Source organism: Hydra vulgaris, chromosome 03 (assembly GCF_038396675.1).
Source record: "Hydra vulgaris chromosome 03, alternate assembly HydraT2T_AEP".
Taxonomy (NCBI): domain Eukaryota; kingdom Metazoa; phylum Cnidaria; class Hydrozoa; order Anthoathecata; family Hydridae; genus Hydra; species Hydra vulgaris.
Window position 1 is genome coordinate 55,072,501 of NC_088922.1, and position 21,803 is coordinate 55,094,303.

The 21,803-nt window shown below is 26.7% G+C and overlaps 1 protein-coding gene across 4 annotated transcripts in view; it reads right to left on the reverse strand.

Moving 5' to 3' along the window:
- LOC100212925 (sodium/potassium-transporting ATPase subunit alpha-like) overlaps positions 1-21,803 on the reverse strand; it is a 75,075-nt gene that overhangs the window by 16,626 nt on the left and 36,646 nt on the right. For all 4 annotated transcript variants that reach the window (XM_065793721.1, XM_065793722.1, XM_065793720.1 and 1 more), the window contains exons 4-10: positions 20,338-20,523; positions 17,679-18,065; positions 17,193-17,500; positions 11,856-12,160; positions 8,994-9,185; positions 8,011-8,184; positions 4,695-4,883 (exon numbers count right to left, since the gene is read on the reverse strand). In XM_065793721.1, coding sequence (XP_065649793.1) covers positions 4,695-4,883; positions 8,011-8,184; positions 8,994-9,185; positions 11,856-12,160; positions 17,193-17,500; positions 17,679-18,065; positions 20,338-20,523 — 1,741 coding nt within the window. The remainder of the gene's footprint in view (positions 1-4,694; positions 4,884-8,010; positions 8,185-8,993; positions 9,186-11,855; positions 12,161-17,192; positions 17,501-17,678; positions 18,066-20,337; positions 20,524-21,803) is intronic.

Here is a 21,803-nt window from a genome sequence, read left to right on the forward strand (position 1 = left end):
AGAACATTACTTTGTTTTCCTTTGTATACTAAATATTTATATAAACTAGTGTCTTTTTGTTAAATTAATTTGTTTTTTATTTATGATTTGTTATCTACTTTTTCAATTTAAAGCAGTTATATATATTCTTGTTTTAATAGAATTATTTTATTCATGTCATTTATTTTCTAATCTAAAATCTAATTTTGTTTAACTATATTTCTTATTTTCAACTTTCAAATTTTTTTAATTAAGCTTAACTAATTTTTTTAAAGCTAGTCTAAAAGCTACATAAACATTAACACCGAAAGTTACAACAGCAAAAAGTTTGTTATTGTTGCATTTAAAGATGAAAATGATAACAGAGGGTCAGGTTCAATGGAAGTTATACCATCTAGCTGGCTAATTGGAAGTGATTTGTGCTATTGGCCACCTAAATACACAAGTTTATCTAGAATTACACATTTTATTGAAACATGTGCTAAATCTGAATTCAATTGGCCTAAGTATTCCATAAAGATACTTTCAAGTACAGGTGATGGTTTCGTTTTAGTAAATAATACATACTTTATAATGACTATTATTACAGTTATATTTGACTATTACAATGCACAAACATAAGCTTTGATGTTATTTATTTTATATTTACTTATTTGTAGACAACTTGAAGACTGCCAATGAGCTTGCAAAAAAACTTCTTTACACATCCAATGTAGGAACAGAGGAGAGTGGTTTAGAAACAGACCATTTTACAAAAAAAAAGAAAAACATTTCTTGAGGCAGGAAGTGATAGTGATATTTCTGATGTATCTGCGGAAATGTGTAATTTTAGAAAAATCAAAAAAAAAATCTAAATCACTTTCAGTAGATGATCCAGTTCTTATTTCTAAAACACACCACAGGTTCGATCTACCAGCTGATGAAAAAAAGAAGTTCCAACAAGATTTGGTAAGCCTATTTTTTTTCTCAAGATCTCAACTTTCAACAAGGCTGCAAGAAACCACTATTAGATTTAAATGTAGAACCAACAGTTGACGATTAACAGATATTATCGCAAAATAACGATTAACTGATAATTAGGAGGATTGCAAATTATATGAATATTTTAAAAATAGGGACGATAAATGCTGCTTGTCAGCAGGCTGGAAAACAAAATTCTGATAAGTCCTTAGGTGTCCAAATTCTTAACCATGTTTTATGTTCTTAATCATGTTTAAAATAACTGCAAGAGAGCCATGGAGTTAATTTAAACATGATCCAAATTATTTCTTTTTTTTTTTTTGTTAAAGATGTTTTTTTATAAGTCTATTTTCATTAATAGAACCGCAAGTAGATTTTGCAGTTAATGAAGCAAAACTGACACATTTTGATCAGCATGTTTTCATAAAGAGATTTGCGGGTAAGATTTGATTTCTTATTAGGGTTGTATAATTAAAGTTATTTCTTTAGCATCAATTAACCCTAACTCTTTTGAGAAGACAAATTCTCAATTTTTTTAACTTTTAAAATTTTCTTTAATTTAAGATTTTGAAGTTAACTATAAAATAAGGTGTAGGTAAAACAAACATAGTAGAATATAATAAATGAGTAGATAAGAATTATTCTTTTTAGTTACTGCAGATCTTAATATACGTGTTTTTTATTTTTGTAGCATTTGAAAAGTCATGCAAAGTTTTAGAGAACCTCCTGTTGACCAAACCATGTTAGCAGCATCAATTTTACTCCAAACGCAATGGCATAATATTTTGCCTGTATTAAGTGACACAGACTAAGAAAATATAGAAATTATGATAGCAGAAAAAAATGTCAGTGAGTCTTTGGTGTGTAATGTATATTTTCAAATTTCTTACAGCCTTTTCATTATTTTTAATTAGATTTTAAGTAATGTCATAAATTATTTAAAGACAGTATGATAGACATACATAATGATGTGATGCATTTTATGCTATAATTTTCCTATGTTTACCAAACATCACTCTTAAATAATAAATTTTAATAGTGTGCACTATTATTGTAATAAAAGGGCAAGTTGTAAGTCAATGCTAGTTATAATTACAGGTATATGTGATATGCAAGTTGCAGTTAGTCGAGTTGTATACAGGACTTGACTTGTATATTACATAATATACTAAATATGCAAGTAAACTTTAATTTTCTTGTAGATACTTTTATTATTAATTTTCCCTTGTGCAACAATTCTTTTTGTCTTAAATATTTGACTGGTATGCAGTCTTGGTAAACATATATGTTTATCAACACTGCATACTACTGCATACCACTGCAATGTAATATTAAAGAAAAAAGATTTGGTACACAAGGCAAAATTAATATCTGCAGTAGTATGCATACACTGCATGCTACTACAATGTTATAGGCTATGGCTTTGAGCTACATGTAATGTATAATAGGTTATTATCTACATTGTTTACAGTGGCGTACCAGAGAGAGTTGCATGGGGATGGGGGGGGGGGGGGTTGATATATGTCTAATATCTATATGTATATGCCTAACATTAAAAGAAGAATTAAATAAAATCTAATAAACTTTTAAAGTTGGTATAGATTCTTTTTAACCATATTTATCTTCTTTCTTTATTGCATTTTGCAATCCAATTTTGTTTTATAGAAGAATTAATAAAATTGGTAAGTATAATAATAATAATAATAATAATACTAATAATAATAAAATAAGTATATATTAAAGTTTTTATTTAATGTATTATTTTATTCTTTTAAATTGCAGCAGTTGTAAAATATTTAGTTAATAAATCTACTTCTAATTTTAGGTTTGTCACCTTGCTTCATTGGGCGGAGAAAACTATAAAAGAATAATAAAGTCCATATTTTCAAAGCAACTTAGTCTTACATACTCTGTACACAACAAAAAAGGCAAAAAATCACAAATCAAACACCCAATCTATGTTATAATTGGCAAGTTTCGCTATTTATATTTTCAATATTATATGCATAATATATATATATATATATATATATATATATATATATATATATATATATATATATATATATATATATATATATATAATTTCAGGGATACAGAGTCCCAAAAAAAAACATTGACTTAAAAAGTTATAAAACCACAACTTATTCTTGGTTTTTGGTGTCCACAAGATTCAAATATGTTGAGAGGCTAATAGATTACTATAAAAAAATCAGGACATTTAGGGTACAGGAACTATAATTTTTAGGACTCCAGGACTCCGGGCTAAAAAATATAAGGTTCCCATATATGAAATCTCATGAAATTTTTCCTTAATGTTGTCTGTGAGGATCTTAACAATATTAGAACTTCTTGTCATCAGAGATCAAGAATAAGTAGTGATTCTGCTACTTTCAAAACTGGAGTCCTTTTTGGGACTCCGCATCCCTGATATATATATATATATATATATATATATATATATATATATATATATATATATATATATATATATATATATATATATGTTACGCACAGATCGTTAAATAGCGCATTTCACGAACTGGGCAATATTTTGCTCATTTCGTCAACTGGATAACGCTATTGCGCAGATTGTGAAATGTTAAAATTTTATAGACTATTTTAAAAGTATTTATATAATGTTAACTCTTATATGTTGTCCGAAAGTTTTTTCCATATTTTGTTGACAAAAAGTAAAAATTAAAATGCAAGACCAGAATTTTTTTTTTTATTAATTGATAGACTGCCTGCCCCAACCAAACCCTCAGTCGATGTAGCAGCACTCCCTTGTGGGTCAGGCTAAAAGATAGTAGATGTAGCAGCACTCCGTTGCAAGTCAGGCTATTTGTCAGTCGATATAGCAGCACTCCATTGCGAGTCAGGCTACTTGTCAGTCGATGTAGCAGCACTCCCTTGCGAGTCAGGCTATAAGATAGTCGATGTAGCAACACTCCGCGCATAATATACAGTAAAAAAAATTAAAATAAAAACATTTTATTAAAAAAATTAAAAATAAAGACATTTTATTTAAAAAAATAAAAATAAAAACATTGTTTATATTGTTAAAAACATTCAGAATGTTTTTAAAAACATTCTGGTCAATTAAATTTGCATTTTTGTGGTTTTTTTAAAAAACGATTAATTTGTAATTAAATTAATGGTTTTGACTTTCGTCCAACACGCAAATGTTGGACGAAAATCAAAAGTAATTAAAAGTGACGTATGTGTTGGCGTAAGAATCATTTTTTTCCTTCCGTGCTTCCCAAATGCAACAAACTATAGAACTATATATATATATATATATATATATATATATATATATATATATATATATATATATATATATATATATATATATATACTCTAAATACAAAATTGGCACAATTTTGCATTTTTTTTGTAGCCAATATTGACTATATATTGTTTTACAATATATACCCAATATTGTAAAACAATATTGGATATATATATATCAAAGTGTGAACATTTTATATTGGCACAATATTTTCAGCAATATTTAGCCAATCTTGATATGAATATTGCGCCAACATTGCGCTAATATTCCTTGCCACTAGGGTCCTCTCTAAGATTTAAGTAGATAAATTTGTAAAAGAACAAAATTCTGTTATACATAAGTTTATTTGAATGCATGTGAAACTTCATTATTTAGTATTTATAAATGTTTTATAAAGTTAATTTATCTAAATTATGTAAACATATTTATGTTATAAATTTAAACATAATATAAAAAATACCAATGTCAGCTTTCTTTAACGCAGGTGAATCATTCACTCCATCCCCAGTAACAGCAACAATTGAACCCAAGCGTTGACATCCTTCAACAATAAGAAGTTTCTGCTGTGGTGAAGTGCGTGCAAAAACAATATCAGTATAGTTTTTCAAAACATTATCAAGCTCAACCTGTTTCATTTGCTTTAACGTATCTAATCATTTTAAACTATCTAATTATAGTTGTTACTTTTTTATTCAGCAAACAAAAAAGTAGCAACAAGCTAAAGACAAACAAAAATGAACTAAAAAAATGGCCAAACAAAAAAACCAAAAGATGGACAAAAAAATAAGACAAACCAGCAAACAAAAGGAAAAGCAGCAATTAGAAAAAAGACTAAATAAAAACAAAAGAGGAATAAAGAAACTATAAATGTAATGCAAACAATCAAAAAAAAAGTAGGTTAGTATCCTAAAAGTATGAAAATATAGTTATTGTTTGAAAAAGAAGACAAAATTATTACGAAGTATTATAAAATTATTAACAGATTCTATATTTATTATAATATTACATATGAATATTATAGTAAAAGTCTAATATATAATCTGTTAATACTAAAAGTTACGTTAAACAGCTATTACATCATTATGTGTTATTATGTTGCTATGTGTTATTATGTTGCCATGTGTTATCATATAGCAATTTGATGCTGATTCAAAATCAGTCATATGAATGCAATCAGTGCATTACAAATTTTTAAATGCTCTTATGAATGGCAATTAAAATAAAAAAAAAACTTTAAAACTCCTTTAAATTTTTATTTGAAAGATAGAGAAAATAAACAAAAAATTTGTACTAATTATAAATATACTTTTGCTTTAATTTAATTCACTTTAAGTCTATAAATAGGATATACCTCTATGATAAAACTAAGTCAAGACTAGGGGTGGTATATTAATTGGTATTTCATATTAATCAATTAACGATAAACTTTTAAAAAATTAATTTATTAATCGATCAATTTAATTAATTTTTACAAATAAATTCTTACAGTTTAAAAAAAGTATATAATTCTTATGATTTTATTTCTCTTTTTTCATCAGATATTATCTTAAAAAAACATAAGTTATTAACAGTGTCATCATTTAAACTAGTTCTTAACTTAGTAATAAATAAATTTCCAGTACTAAAATTTCTTTCTGCTTCTACAGAAAATGGTTAAAGGCCTAGCATGGCGTTGTAAACCTTTTTTAAGGAGTTTGACCTTTTTCCAGTGCTTCCAAGTACTGCCATTTCTCGTCTAATACAAAACTTCTTGAGGGGATGACTTACTAGTTAGTCCTTTATTTCTTACTGTTGTTGAAGTTATATTTGATATCATTTCTGCTAGTACTTCAGCTTTAGTTTTTTTTCTTATTGGTTCTACATTATAAGTAGATTTAATATCAGACTCAGGTGCTGGTACTACTTTCTAGAAACAAATGTATGAAAACATCTCAAACTAATTTAGCAATTTCATTTTTATTTGAGTATTTTAAAAGATTACCTGGTAACTTTGAATCTGATTTAAAGTTATCTGGAATATGCAAACAGCATAGTAAACCAGCAATAACATTGCTGGCTTACTATGCCATTTTTTTTGTTATGTTTCTTCATTTAGTAATTCTCTCAGAGACTACATTTAATAGTTTTTGACGAATGTTAGTATTTTGTTCTCTAAAATTTTGTTACAAAAACAAAATAATTTTATCAGACTTTATTAGATCAGTCTACTTTTCCCAATGCCATAAAACTTAACTCTACAACATGAAAAGTCTAAGCAATATCAGAAATGTGATTTATTTCTTCTTCTGATAAAATAAAATCTGTTCAGAATATATCTACAAGAGCTTTTCCAATAACATTTTTTTAATTCAAAAAACCATTTTAACATACTGATTAGAGAATTCCATCTTGCTTTAGCATCCAGAATAGGCCTAAGCTCTTTTCCTAAATCTGATCTAAAATGTTTTGAAGGGTATCATTTTTAAGTGGTAATTTTCTAAACAACTTGACAATTTTACAAACCTTTGATATAATAATACCATAGTCCTCATTAAATTGCATTTCCTTATTAACAAAGCTGATACTTTCCTCATTCCAGCATTTTCCATTTTCATTTTCATTATCAGAGTCGAAACAAGATTCTTCATTTTCATTTAGCTCTTCCATAATTAGTTCTTTTCCAGTTGTTTCTGTTGCTGAACATTTTTTTTATAAAAAATATCACATACTGGAAGATGAATTCCATGGCAATAGCAAAGTTCGTAACTCTCATTTCTCGTCCTATTTTTTTAATGATTGATACACCATCAATAACACACCTAAAGATATCATTGATCAAATTTAAGCCAAAATCATTTAACTTTTCAATAACAATACAGAAAGAGTAGTTATTCTCAATAACCGCTCTTCCTGAAGGCACCAAACCATCCATTTTAATCATTCCAAGACCATAATAAAATTTGTCTGAATAATGTACATTAAGACACAAATACTTTCTAGTTTCAACTGAAGTCCACTTATCAAGAGAAATTAAAACCTTTCTCCAGTTATTTATTTTGTTTTTTTTTGCTGAAGCTCTTAAGCAGTTTTTAATAAAAAAAAAAAAAAAAACTATAACAATTATAGCATATTAAAGCAAAAAATTAATTGATTAATTGTTTGTTAATTAATCAATCAACAATTAATTTTTATTAATTGATTAATTGTTAGTCATTTACCAACCTTAGTCAAGACTTGTCTGATCTAAAAATCTCTGTTTATTTCTTTGAATTTTATCCTTTATTATTTATTTACTTTATTTGCTAATTAAACATTTTTTGTTGTTGTTATTGCTTTTTTTTGAATTTGTTAATTAATTCACAATTTAATTAAATGGTAACAAATAATTATAACTTCGCAAATTAAAACTTTAGTATGAAAGTATATTCAGCCACCAAAAAACTAACAGTCAGAATAGTCTTAAGTAGTTAAACTATATATATATATATATATATATATATATATATATATATATATATATATATATATATATATATATATATATTATATATATATATATATATATATATCCTTTTGTCATGTTCATCAGCTTCCTGATGAGAAACATTTTCCTACAGAAAGAAAAACAGCCTGTCAAAGAAAAAATTCCTGTCAAGTGTTTTGACTAATTCATTATTGCTCTATTCTTTAAGAACATTGAGTACTCTTTTTGTAGAATATACTAACATATATATATATATATATATATATATATATACATATGTATATATTTATATGAATAACTAAATAATACATACCACCACTTATCACACATGCCTTTGCTTGAACATTATTGGCTTCTTCTATTGGTATATTCAATTTCATTTTAAAATCATCAACAACTTCTATTTCTTTAGATATAATTCCAACACCTTTAGCTATGGCTTTAGCTGTAACCGGATGATCACCTGTTACCATAATTACTTTGATACCTGAATAATTTATTTAGAAAAAATTACACATATTTAATATTGTTAAAATATTTAAACTACTTTACTAATTTTTAAAATTTATTTTACACCTTTTATAAGATGCAGTCACACTGCAGGCATTTCTCATTTTTAAAACTTTTTCTTTATTTAAAATTTTTTTTATATATATTTATTATATATTTACTCTATAGTTCTTGATTTGAAAATATTGTATGTTTGATCTAGTTGTTACAACTAATACATTCCAAATTCTATTTGTTGCATACTCTATAGTACACACCACATGTACAAACCTACTCTATAGTACATAAGTACTAAAATACACCACATGTATTCTATAGTACTTACCACATGTACAAACTTACTCTATAATACACACCACATGTACTTTATAGTACTTACCACATGTACAAACTTACTCTACAGTACACACCACATGTACAAACATACTTGATAGTACACACCATATGTACAAACCCACTCTATAGTACACACCACATATAAAAATTGTATAAATTAAAATATTTAAATATTTGTGTATAATTTTTAGCAAAATCAAATTAAAAACAAAAATCTTAACCAATTTGATTATAATAATAAAACATAATGATCATAACGAAACCAATGCAAATGAAACTTATAATGATAGGATTTAAAAAAGGTAAAAAAAAAAGGTAATTTAAAAAAAGGATTTAAAAAAGGTAAAGAAAAAAAGAAAAAAAGAAGAAAGATAGTAAAGAATAATATTAAAACATCCAAATAATAATACCATATAAAAATAAAGTTATAAAACACTTTAGAATACTCACCAGCACTTCTACATCTGCAAACAGCATCTGGTACAGAAGGTCTGGGTGGATCTAGCATGCTCATTAAACCAATAAAACAATAACTATCTAGTTGAAAGTTCAGCTCTTCTGAGTTGAATTCATACCCATAAGGATATTGGTGAGAAGATAAATTACAATGGGCAAATCCTAAAACCCGTTCACCCAAACCACCTAAAGAAAAATACATTTTATTCATGTTTTTGAATTGGTTCCAAATGCAAGTGGATTACTAAATTAAATTTATTTTTTCAAATAATTTTAAATTTATAAACTTTTTCAGTAATAATAAAATTATTAAATTTTTAAATAAAGCAAAAAATTTAAAAGAGTTATATTTCCAACATTTAGAAAATGTAAAAAGAAAATAAATAATGCTCACAATTTCTGTAATAAATTAAAAAATGTAAGCTTTTTAAATTATTATTTAATAATAATATAATATGTAATATTATAAAATCATAATAGATATATAATCTGTTATAAATTAATATTGAATTCAATGCTGCCCTTACCCATTCATGAGTGTTTGACACAGAACTCACAGCAGCCATTACACCCGAATTAATTACAAGAAAGAGTCATTTTTTTATAAGAAAATGAGAACAAAAGAGTATACAAACCTCTATCTTATGTAAACTTTAAATTATATAATATTAAAAATTATATCAAATTTTACAGTTTTACTTTTACTTAAAAATTTCATTGCAAAATCTCGTTAATTTTGAATGATAGCATTTATTTGCCAATTTATAAAGTTATATCGTTTTTTGTTTATTAAATAGTGTTGAAAATTGTAACATATATAAAGATATTATATACTATAACAAACAATAAGAGAGAATTTTTAAAAAGCTTAAAATTCCTATAAACATCAAAAAAGCTAGAGAAATTTGTTGCACCTATGTCATGATAGAGATGTTAGACTTATGTTATTATGTTATGCTTAGGTAATTAGTTGTCGGTGTGTTTAACACACATTAAAGAGACAACTTTTGTTCTTATAGAAAAAAAGATCTTACTTTAAAATTAATTAAAGGGACAAGGATCCTAATAAGCTGCAGATGGTCTGAAAAAAATTTAATAAAAACTAAATAGAAACTTAATAAAGGAAAAAATTAATAAGCCTGTCATAATTTTCTTATAGAAGTTTACAATACAACTTTTCAATAAGAAGTGTGTAGTGCAGAAACATTTTTGTAATAACCACATGTAAGAAGGGATTGCAATCCCACACACTTTTCAATCTCACTAAATCCACGCCTGAAATTGGTAGAACTTGATTTCTTGTATAAACGAAAAAATATTAATCTTAAATGAAAAAATGTGGCATCTTTGTTACATTTTTTGCATAGTTTTTCTTCTCTTTCTATATTAGATTTTTTAACTCTTCTTTCACCAATGGAATAGTAGGAGTAAGTTGTTGAGAATCTTCAATAGATTCTTCATTTTCATTTTCATTTTCTTCAATTGTATGAACTCTTGTCAAGAATTTTTTCATTTTGGCATTGAAAATATATTTTCATTTTTTTTAACTGTTGTCCCTTTTTTAGGACTTAAAAAGTTAATTAGTAGACCTGTTAAATTATTATAAAGATTGATGATCTAATAATCCAACATAAATTGAAAAGTAGTTTTTGCAGTGACAAGACTCAATTCTCTTCTGAATAATACTTCAAGACCTTGTTTCAGTGGTATCAGGCAAAGAATTAAATGATTGATTTGAGAATATTGTTCATGTGTGAAACATATTTCTAACGCAGTGTCAATTAGAACTTTTCCAATACATAATTATAATAGTTTATGAAATTGTTTCAACATATTGAGCAGACTGTTTGACTTCGTCTGACAACCAAGAACTTTTTGTTGTGTTCTTGAAGGATATACTTTTGTAAATATTTATCATTTTCAACAGGAAAGTTTCTTAAAATTTTCACAATTTTCTAAACTTTTTAATGAGAAGTTTGTAACTGCTAACTAATTCAGCAGATAGTTCATTCATGGTTGATCAATCTGCTTAATTAGTTAGCAATTACAAGTAGTAGTATCTTGCTCATCTTCTTCTTTATGATTTTCATATGCAGTCAACACTTCTTTATTTTTTCCATTGTTTTTCTTGTACAAGGTATATAACTGCAAGGTAAATAACTGCAAGTTGTAATCCATGAGCATAACTTAGTTTTTGATTTTCACCATCACACTTGCTCCATCAGTTGTTATGGGGATATGTTTTTTTGGAAGTCAATATCAAAACTATTTAACTTTTCTGCATTACATAATCCACGGATTAGATTCAATTCAAGATAAATGTTTTTCTCTAATTATTTTATGACGTCCGTTCTTTATATGTTATGAAAAATTTTTGGTTTTGTTTCTTTAGTGTTAAAATTCTTTCATCATGTTGGCTTTCACTAAACCTGAAAATTTTTCTACCATTGATCAGATTCTATTAAGGGAAAAAGGGAGCAGAAAAACTTTTGAAAACAAATACCACAAATCTGAAGATGTGCAGAAACTGTTACATGTGAAGCCGTTTTAAGCAACCATACCATATTTTCATTTAAATTTCTAAAAATGAAAAACATGTCAATTGTCCTGACCTTTTTCTTTAGAATCACTTCTTTATCTTTGCAGTCAATGAATGTTTTAGGCTCTTGTTCAACTACTTCTTGTTTATTCTTTTCTTTGTACCAAATAGGAAATTACACATGTTGTTTTCAATATTGATTTTGCAATGCAGCGTGGAACTTAAAATATTTTTTTTTTTGCTAACGCTAAAAATTTTAATTTTGCTAATGTTAAAAAAATTTTTTTAAATAAAATATATAAAAGCTAAAAACAAACCAAGGAAATCATAAGCCTTATTAAACATATTTACAAGATCTTCATTAATTGGTTCTTCTATTCCATCAATCATGATTGATGAGCACTTTTCTAAAACCCTCTCAGGTGCACCTTTCATAACTGCAAGATATGGTGAATTACTATTATTTTCTTGTTCATGAACAGACACTTGATATTTTGTATTTGAGTTAAAAGGAATCTCTGCAAGTTTTTTATTTTTGGAACGTGTGCTCATAACATCTCCAACAGTGTTTTCAATAAACTTCAGAATGGCTATTTCTGATGCATCACCAATACAAACTTTTCTATGAATAGAATAAAACAGTTTTTATTTTCAAATTTTATGATTTTTGAAAATATCACATAAAAAAAATAGTTTTTAACTAATGACCTACAAATTATAAAAATTGTAAGCAATAAGATAAATATATACCAAGACAAATATAAAAACAAAAAAAATATATACCAAGACAACTGGAAAAATTTATATATATATATATATATATACATATATATATATATATATATATACATATATATATATATATATATATATATATATATATATATATATATATATATATATATATATATATATATATATATATATATAGAGGGGCGGATCTAGGGGGTATCCTGTGTTGCCCAGGATTCACCCATAATATTATAAGAAGTTATAAAAAATTCCGATTCATAATATAAAAAATACTAAACTTAAATTTATAGTATACTAATATGTATATATGAGTTCTTTAAAAAAATAAGTATTGCCTTTATAGAAAAACATACACGGCTTTAACAATGTTTCAAAGACTCTCTCTCTCCTCCGTGATGTTTCAAAACGCCGCTATTAATCAGGATTCTTTTTTTAAAGTAAACGGAACCGAAAGAACCCTTTTAATCAATCGTTATTGCAATGTATTTATTTTGGTTGCCGTAATTAAGGCCAAAAAAATCCCTATTGTTTCAGGATTCATTTGACCCGAATTTCCGGTAGACAACAAAAAAAAGTTGCAGGAACGTTTGATCAAAAGGGTTCTCTCGGTTCCGTTTATATGTAGAAATGAATCCTTAATTATTCCAATAACGCCTTAATTATTCGTATAAACTTTATTCGAATAATTAAAGCTTTAAAATAAAGCTATAAGTATTCGAATAAATTGAAGTTTTATCAAAAATTAGTTTAAAGTAATTTTTAATACAAATTTTATTTTTGTTTGCAATTATGGATTTGTTGCTATCCAATGCCATTAAAGCCAAGCATTTGCCTAATATTACGACTTACAAAATAAAGCTTCGTAATAATCTCAAAGATTTAAATTCAAAGTTTCCTGTTGTAAACAAAGATCTTCTTTCTTTAAGAAATTCTGAACTGGAAGCTTTTATTCCCATGCAAAAAGAAAATGAAGACTATATTGTTTTAAAGTATGAGTTTAAACGCGTTTTTTTATGTTTTATTTTGTTTATAAAACAATAATTCTTAACAAATAACCTTTAGTTAAATATGTTTTTTTTAATTATATTTAGTTTATATATGATATGACTTTACAGGTCAATGGAAAATGGTAACTGTCTTTACAACTCTGCTGCTTTATTAATAAATTCATCAGATAAAACACATGAAATTCTTCGACTATTAACTTCTGTTGAGTTGTTTGAGAAAGCAACCTTTTATTCAAGATACCCAATAATCTTAAACCAAGTGGAATCTAAAAGTTTTTCTTCACTCTCTAGTGTTTTCATGGCATGTGTTTTATTTGAGTCTTCTGATTCTTTTACAGAATTAAATGATATAAATATTTCTGAACTTATAAAAAAAGAAGCCTATAACAATTGCAGAAACAATAAATTTGCTTCTTTTCTTTGTTTAATTGCATTATCTACAGTGTTAAATAAGCAAATTCGTTCTGTTTATCCTGAATTTGGACTTGAAAAATATAAAAAGTTATTTAATGTGAGTATATACCCACGTGGTGATCATAAAACAAATAAAGAAATTCTGAGTATTTTATGGTGTAACACTGATTGTCGCTCTATTTCCAAGGATAAAGATATGTGGTCACCAAATCATTTTGTCCCTATTGTGAAAAGAGAAGTTTTATGCTTAAAGAAATTTGTCAAAAGTGATTTAAAAAGAGGATCGTTTTCAGTTTTGCCAAGTGTTCTATCGCATTCTTCTGTTACCACTAAGGTTCTTAATTTATCTTGTCAACCTCCTAAAAATCCATTTTCTAATAAAAAATCATTAGTTCAATCTCACATAAAGTTTTGCATAGATAATGAAACTAAAATTGTAGATGTAAATATTGATATTACTCCTAATCCAATCTTAGTTAATTGTATTCCTTGTACATCAGATCAACCTTCAAGCCTTCCTTTTTATGATGTTTCTACTTACTATGAGCGCGGTAGACATCTATCTGCTGGCAAAGATGATTCAATGTTATTAGATCTAGTTAAAATATTTATTCCTAACTTGTCTTTTGTTTTTCCTGTTTCTGGTGAAAAAAAAAAACGATCATTTTTACATAAATGGCTACTTGAATATTCCTGGTTAGCTTACTCACAGATTGAAGATGGAGCATACTGCCTTCCATGTACACTTTTGGGTAGCAGAATTCCAAACAATACCACAATAATCAACTTTATTCAAAAACCTTTTAAAATATGGGGTAATGCAACTCGTGCTTATATGGATCACAATAATAATTGTCGACTTCATCAAATGTCAATGCATTGTCTGAATATGCTGCAATCTAGATCTAATTCAAAAAAAAATCTGATTGAAGTTGATATTGATAATCTAAGAAAAAAACTTATTATAAGTAATCGAAATAAATTAATTCCAATTATAAAGACAATTATTTTTCTTGGCCGCAACGATATTGCTTTTCGAGGTCATCGTGATGACAGTAAGTATCATCCACAGATTGGAGAAACATGTAAAGACAACATTGGTATAGGTAACTTTGTAGAGCTTTTAAATTTTCGTATTGAAGCAGGTGATAAAGTTCTTGAGCACCATATTCGTTCTGCTCCTAAAAATGCAACTTATATATCTAAAACCGCACAAAACGAACTTATTGAATGCTGTGGAAAAACAATCGAAGAAGTTCTAATTAAGAAAATTCAGATTATTTTTCTATCTTGTGTGATGAAGCCTCTGATTGTTCTAATGTTGAACAGCTATCTCTAGTTATAAGATACATTGACTGTGATAATGTTATTTGTGAAGACTTTCTACGGTTTATTGAATGTAAATCTGGTACAACTGGTCTTAGTCTTTCGCAAAACATAATTTCTGCAATTGATGATCTTGGTCTTGATATCCAAAAATGTAGAGGTCAAGGATATGATGGTGCTGGGGCAATGTCTGGTAAATTAAAAGGTATTTCATCTAGAATTAAACTTATCAATTCAAAGGCTATTTTTGTTCACTGTGCATGCCATAAACTTAATTTAGTTATTAGTAAATCATGCAATGTTCAGAGTGTTAGAAATGCTCTTGATCAAATCAAAGATATATCATATTTTTTTAACTTATCACCTAAACGTGCTAGCTGTCTCAATAAATTCATTTTTCCTGGTCAAGCAAAATTAATTGATACATGTCGAACTAGATGGGTTCAGAAACTTAAAGGTCTGGATGTTTTTTTTGATAACTACATATCCGTTTTTCATTCAATGGAAGAAATGGCATACAATGAAGGTAAAAGTTATAATATTGATACTTCTTCAAAAGCTTCATGTTTTTTAAATCTTATGACAAATTTTTCTTTTATTGTGAGCTTAGTTTTAACAAAACAAATAATGGACTATTTCTACGCCATCACTGTTGTTCTCCAAACTAAAGCATTTGATATATCACAACAGTGTAATGAAATAAATTGTTTAAAAACTCAAATTTTAGATTTAAAAAAAAATATTGATGTCTATCATAACGAATGGTACTTAATTGTTTTTGGAAATCAGATTTTATGGAATTTTTGCATTTTTATATATCGGATATGCCTCATCCTACATCAATTCATGCTGAATTAGATTTGTGGGAAACATTTTGGAACAATCAATCTGTGATCCCATCCACTATTTCAGAGACTTTAAAGTCTATTGATATGAGGGGTTTCCAAACATTAGGGAAGGTTTTTTAATAATGGGAACAATTCCAATTACTACATGTGAATGCGAGAGGAGCATTTCTGTTATACGCAGACTGAAAACTTATATGCGAAGCCGCATGACAGAGTCAAGATTTAATTCTTTAGCTCTGATGTCTATTCATCAAGAAATAATTCCTGATGTAGAAAGAGTTTTAAATATTTTTTCTGTTTTAGGGGAACGACGCTTAGAGTTGGTTTTTACCTAATATTAATTTATTAATTTCTTTTTTGTTTATTGACTATATTCGTGTATTTTATTTTATATTTAAGTTTACCTTATATTTAGTGAAAATTTGAAAAGCAACATAAAAAATTAAAAATAAAACCCTATTAAAAAAATTTGGCCTATTTGCCTATCAAGAAAAGGAAAGAATCCAGAAATGGAGGACTAACCTAAGGCAACAATATTAATACTTTACATAAACTGCCTATCAAGAAAAGAAAGAATCCAGAAATGGATGGCTAACCTAAGGCAACTATATTAATACTTTACATTAACTGCCTATCAAGAAAAGGTAAGAATCCAGAAATGGAGGGCTAACCTAAGGCAACAATACAAATACTTTACACTAACTGCCTATCAAGAAAAGGAAAGAATCCAGAAATGGAGGGCTAACCTTAGGCCACATGACAGTTTACAGATGAAGTGCAAAGTCCTATGGCTTACCTTCTCGTTGGTGCACTTCGTTAAATAGGTTAGACAAGTAAAAAATGTCTAATTTATGAACAGAATAGCCAAGGCAATATTTTTATTAGTTTTGTTTTATATGGGTAATTGAGAACAATGCCAAGTAAGTAATAATAAAGTACTGATGCCGCTTTGATGACGAATTATAGTCGGCGATATTTTTTTGCAACCTTACCCCCCCCCCCTTACAAGCCCGGGGGAGGGGTTTACAAAAAAATATCGCCGACTATATTTTGGCAATTCGAAAAAAAACAGGCAACACCCACAAAAAATCCTGCATCCGCCCCTGATATATATATGTATATACATATATATATATATATATACATATATATATATATATATATATATATATATATATATATATATATATATATATATATATATATATATATATATATATATATATATATATATACATATATATACATATACATATATTAATATTACTATTATTACAGACAATAAAAGAGTAAAAAATTTACAAACTTCATTATTAGGACATTATCTTGGTTGTCCTTAAACTCAGCTTTGCTACATAATGCTCCTATTCTGACAAGCGCTTTCCATGTTAATGAACTATGATGTTTTTCAAAACCAGTATGTTTTTCTGATGTATTTATCTCAACTGTCTGCAGGTCAAACCAAACATGAGCAACGGTCATGCGATTTTGTGTCAAAGTTCCTGTTTTATCAGTGCAAATAACTGAGGTGCTTCCAAGTGTTTCAACAGCTTGTAAATGTTTTACAAGACAATTTTTTTTAGCCATTTTTTTTGCTGTTAGTGTTAAACAAACCTAATAATCAAAGATATATTAGATTGTCAACTCAAAATTAAAAAATAAAAATTAACATATTTAGTTTTACTAATTTTATTTATATTTAAAAATATTAATTTTTAATATAAATAATATTGGTCATATTCAATAAAAAATAATTTTAAAATACAGTGCCATTAAAAAATTAAAAAATTACTGTGACAGTACAAAGAAGACCCTCAGGAACATTTGATACAATGATTCCAATAAGATAGATAATAGAAAGAAGCCAATTACAACCCATTGCCATAGAAATGATAAAAAAGAGTACCCCAAAAAATACAGCAACAAATGTAATAATCTTAATGAAATGTTCAATTTCTATAGCGATTGGTGTTTTTCCACTTTCTAACCCAGATGCAAGATTGGCAATGCGACCCATAACTGTTCTGTTGCCTGTTTTAACAACAATTCCTACTCCTTCTCCTTCAACCACATTAGTAGAAAAAAAACCCAAATTTTTTGTCTCAATCGGGTTGTCAGATGTACATTCAGTGTTTCGAGATTGAGGTTCTGATTCTCCTGTTAATGAAGAATTGTCAACCTATAACATAAGTATTCTAATAATTTTGTATTAAGTTTGATGACTTATTTTAAACTATATAAGTTAAATATTGGATATTATGACAATTTCACATCCTCATAACCTTTAAAGATATGTTTTGATGTAAAAAACATTGATATAGACATTTTAATGCTTTTACATCAAAAGGTATTCTTTAGTAGTTTTATTTCAAAAACAACCCCAAAAAATATGAAAATTATTTTTAAAATTTTGAAAATTTAGTATCAGTGCTGGCCTTAGCCCTCTTACCACCCTCATGCAAAAATTTTATAAGTTTGCTTGTAAATTAAATGGAAAATAATAACAAATTAAATTCAAAAATAATACATTGCAAAGAAATGATTTAAATACATCATAAAAAGTAAGGTTTTATTTTCAAATTTTTTTTTTAATTTACAATCACAAAATTATAACAAGTGAAATAACAAAAAATTTTACCCAATATACTTGATGCCCTTGAGTGATGCATAAACACACCACCCTCAAAACCCTGTGCTGTTTAGCATAACTGGATAAAAGTATAAATAAAAAAAAACAACAAACAACAACAAAGTGATAATAGTTGAATAATGTAATACAAAAATATAAATGTTTGTTAAAATAAACATCAAATTAATTTTTACACTTTTACACTTTATTTCTTGCATGATTAATTGCTCATTTGAAACAAAGATTATTAATAATACTGCTTATATGCTCAACTTGTTTCTCTATGCAGTGGCCTTCTTTCTCAAGATTTGTGTTTCGAAGTTATAGAGTTGAGAGAAGGTTGTAATCTACAATTAAAGTAGCCTTAATTGTAGTGGCCTTCATGGCTTTGGGGAGATGAATTAACATAGAAACACAAAAAAAAAAAAAAAAAACACTCATTGGAAGTCAATGCAGCAAAGCCAATTTCAGAACTTTTTAAAACAAGTTTTTTGTTTTAATATAATCTGCTTTTTAATATCAAACAATTTCATATAATTATTGAGTATTCAGTATTTCAAAAACATCATATTTATTCATCCTTTAACCTTCCTAACTCACAGTTCTTTAGTTAATAGAAAATTCAACTTTTCCTACCATTTTTTAATTCATTAGCTAGGTGCTATTGCTAGAAATTTTTTTTAAGCATGAAATTAAAATCTTCTATTAATTGTTAATTGTTATATTCTGGATATTCTATATATTTAGTTCATAATGATAGAAAAAATTTTTTTTTACACTCTTTTAGCATGACATCAATTTATTTCTCAAAGAACCAGTACATCTGCTCTTCATACATGACATTTTCTAAAACAGATATGGTATAACAACTACGATAAGATAAAATAACCTGATAAGTATTAGATATATATGCCATCTTGAATATTATTATATATGCATGCAAAATAGCTTACAGTTTAATTAATTGGCAGAAAAGTGTATTCTAATGCAATATAAGATGCGCCAGTGCCAATTAATATGTAAAATATATCTTATTTACCAATTAGGTAGTAAAACTGAGAAATAAGCAAAAACTTGATATTTAATTTTTTTTTTTTGCTTCCTAATTTGTAAAAGTAAACTTATTTAGTTTGTAAATCATTTACTTAAGTTATAAAATTATAGAATTACTTTTCTTTAACCTAAAATGTGATTAAAATGTTTCTTAGAAATAATCAATTCTGTGTCCTGAGAGTTTTTGTCAAGGTAAAAATTAAAGTGTGAAATATATCACATATAGTTCTCATCAGGTAGGATCATGTTAAAATTTTTAAAAGATTAAAAATATTATCCTTTTTTTTAACTTGTTTTTTATAAATGAATATTTTTTTTAGTTTAGTTTTTTAAGGTGTTCCAAGAAGACCTAACAGTCTTATCACAGAGCATTGGGGAAGAGCATTTAATTCAGAAGTTTCGGTCTATTTCCTTACCAACATCATATATATAGCCAGAGCCACCATCAAACCTCAAACCACTTGATTATGAACAAGAACTCTAACCACTGTGCCACAGTTGCTGAATATATATTCTTGTTGAATATATTATTCATAACTCTTGAATATATATTATTGCTACTTTATGAATTTACTATATTTATTATTTCAATAACTTTTACAATCCATTTTTAACCTATTAAAAATGGATGACATTATATTTTTCATCATTATCATTTTAGTACCCTTGTTTCTCTGCTTGCAAGGGTTGTTATAAAATCCTAGTATAAAAAAACAAAGAGGTAATTTTCTTGTATAGGGTATAGATTTACTACAAATTAAGAGCTGACCTTCATCCCATTAGATTTAAAAATACGAATATCAGCAGGAATTGTGTCTCCAGATTTTACAAACACAATATCTCCAACCACACAATAACTGGGGTTTATTGTCATTTTTAAACCATCACGTAAGACAGTGGCTTCTTGAGGAATAAGTTTCTGAAAGCTTTTCATTATTTTGGTACTTTTTGCTTCCTAATACAAAAAAATATATATAAAAATATGATTTTAATATAAAAAAACAACAACATAATATTATTATCATGATTTTTTATCATTATTTACTGTCCACTATAATAACAGTCTAATTAAACTTTATTTATATATTTTGAAATTGATTTCTACAATTAAAGTGAAGACAATCCATCACATTTACTTTTTTAAATCTAGAATTAAAAAAAGTAAACATAATAAAACAACTTTTAACAGATGATAATAAGATAAAGATGCAGTTAATAGATTTGTTTAAATAATCGATGCATATTTTACAAAAAAACAACAAATATAAAGAACATTTGATAATAAAAAATTTAAAAAACAGATTATGATCTTACTGCTTATAACAAAAATGTTTGTCTGGACATTGCTGATCAGTGTTTAGTTTTAGGCAAGTATTCTAATTGTTTCTACATATGAATTTGTAGAAAGTATTCTAATTGTTTCTATGAATTTTAAAGGCGCACATAATAGTCTGCACAAGTATGTTTTAAAAATCATTAAATATCATTTCATGATATCAAATTATGATAAATTGCTTCCTCTAGACAAAACACTATTTAAGTTATAAGATGTACACTCCTCGCATGTTTTACCTAATTAGGTCAATTGATGTATGTACACTCCTCCCGTGTTCTACCTATTTCTGTCGATGTACTTAAACTCCTCTGCGTCAATCCCTAAATGAATCAGTCAATAAAACAAAAACAAAAAAGCAAAAAACAAAATTAAACAAATAAAATTGAAAACTATAGAACATTAAGAAAATTAAAACACATTCTTCATCTAAAACTAGTCAACTAAGTTGTGGCTCTCACTTCTGAACAACCCTGAACTAAGTCATTACCACATAGCTATCAAGAAGAGATGTAATGATGCTATGATGCCTCCATTGTCTTCTATGCATGATCCTATTTTTTGGTAAAAATATGTTTTGAATTAAAAAAATTGATTTATACAGCTATATGTTAATCAGAATTTAATTTTTTTTTTTCATAGGTAAAAATCTGAAAATTGAAATTAAAAATGAAGAAAAATGGCTTTACAATCATTATCCTAATTTTGTACTGGGTTGAATTTGCTCAAACTAAAAAATTACGATGCATTTCCATCAAAAATGTTGAGCAATCAAATAATATAAACAATATTGTGCAGTAAATATCGTGGTGGCAAATCATTAACCAGAGAGACTGAAAATCAGTTCAGAAAAAATTGCCTAAATGATTTTGCAAATTTTTTTCTAAACTTCAAACATGACT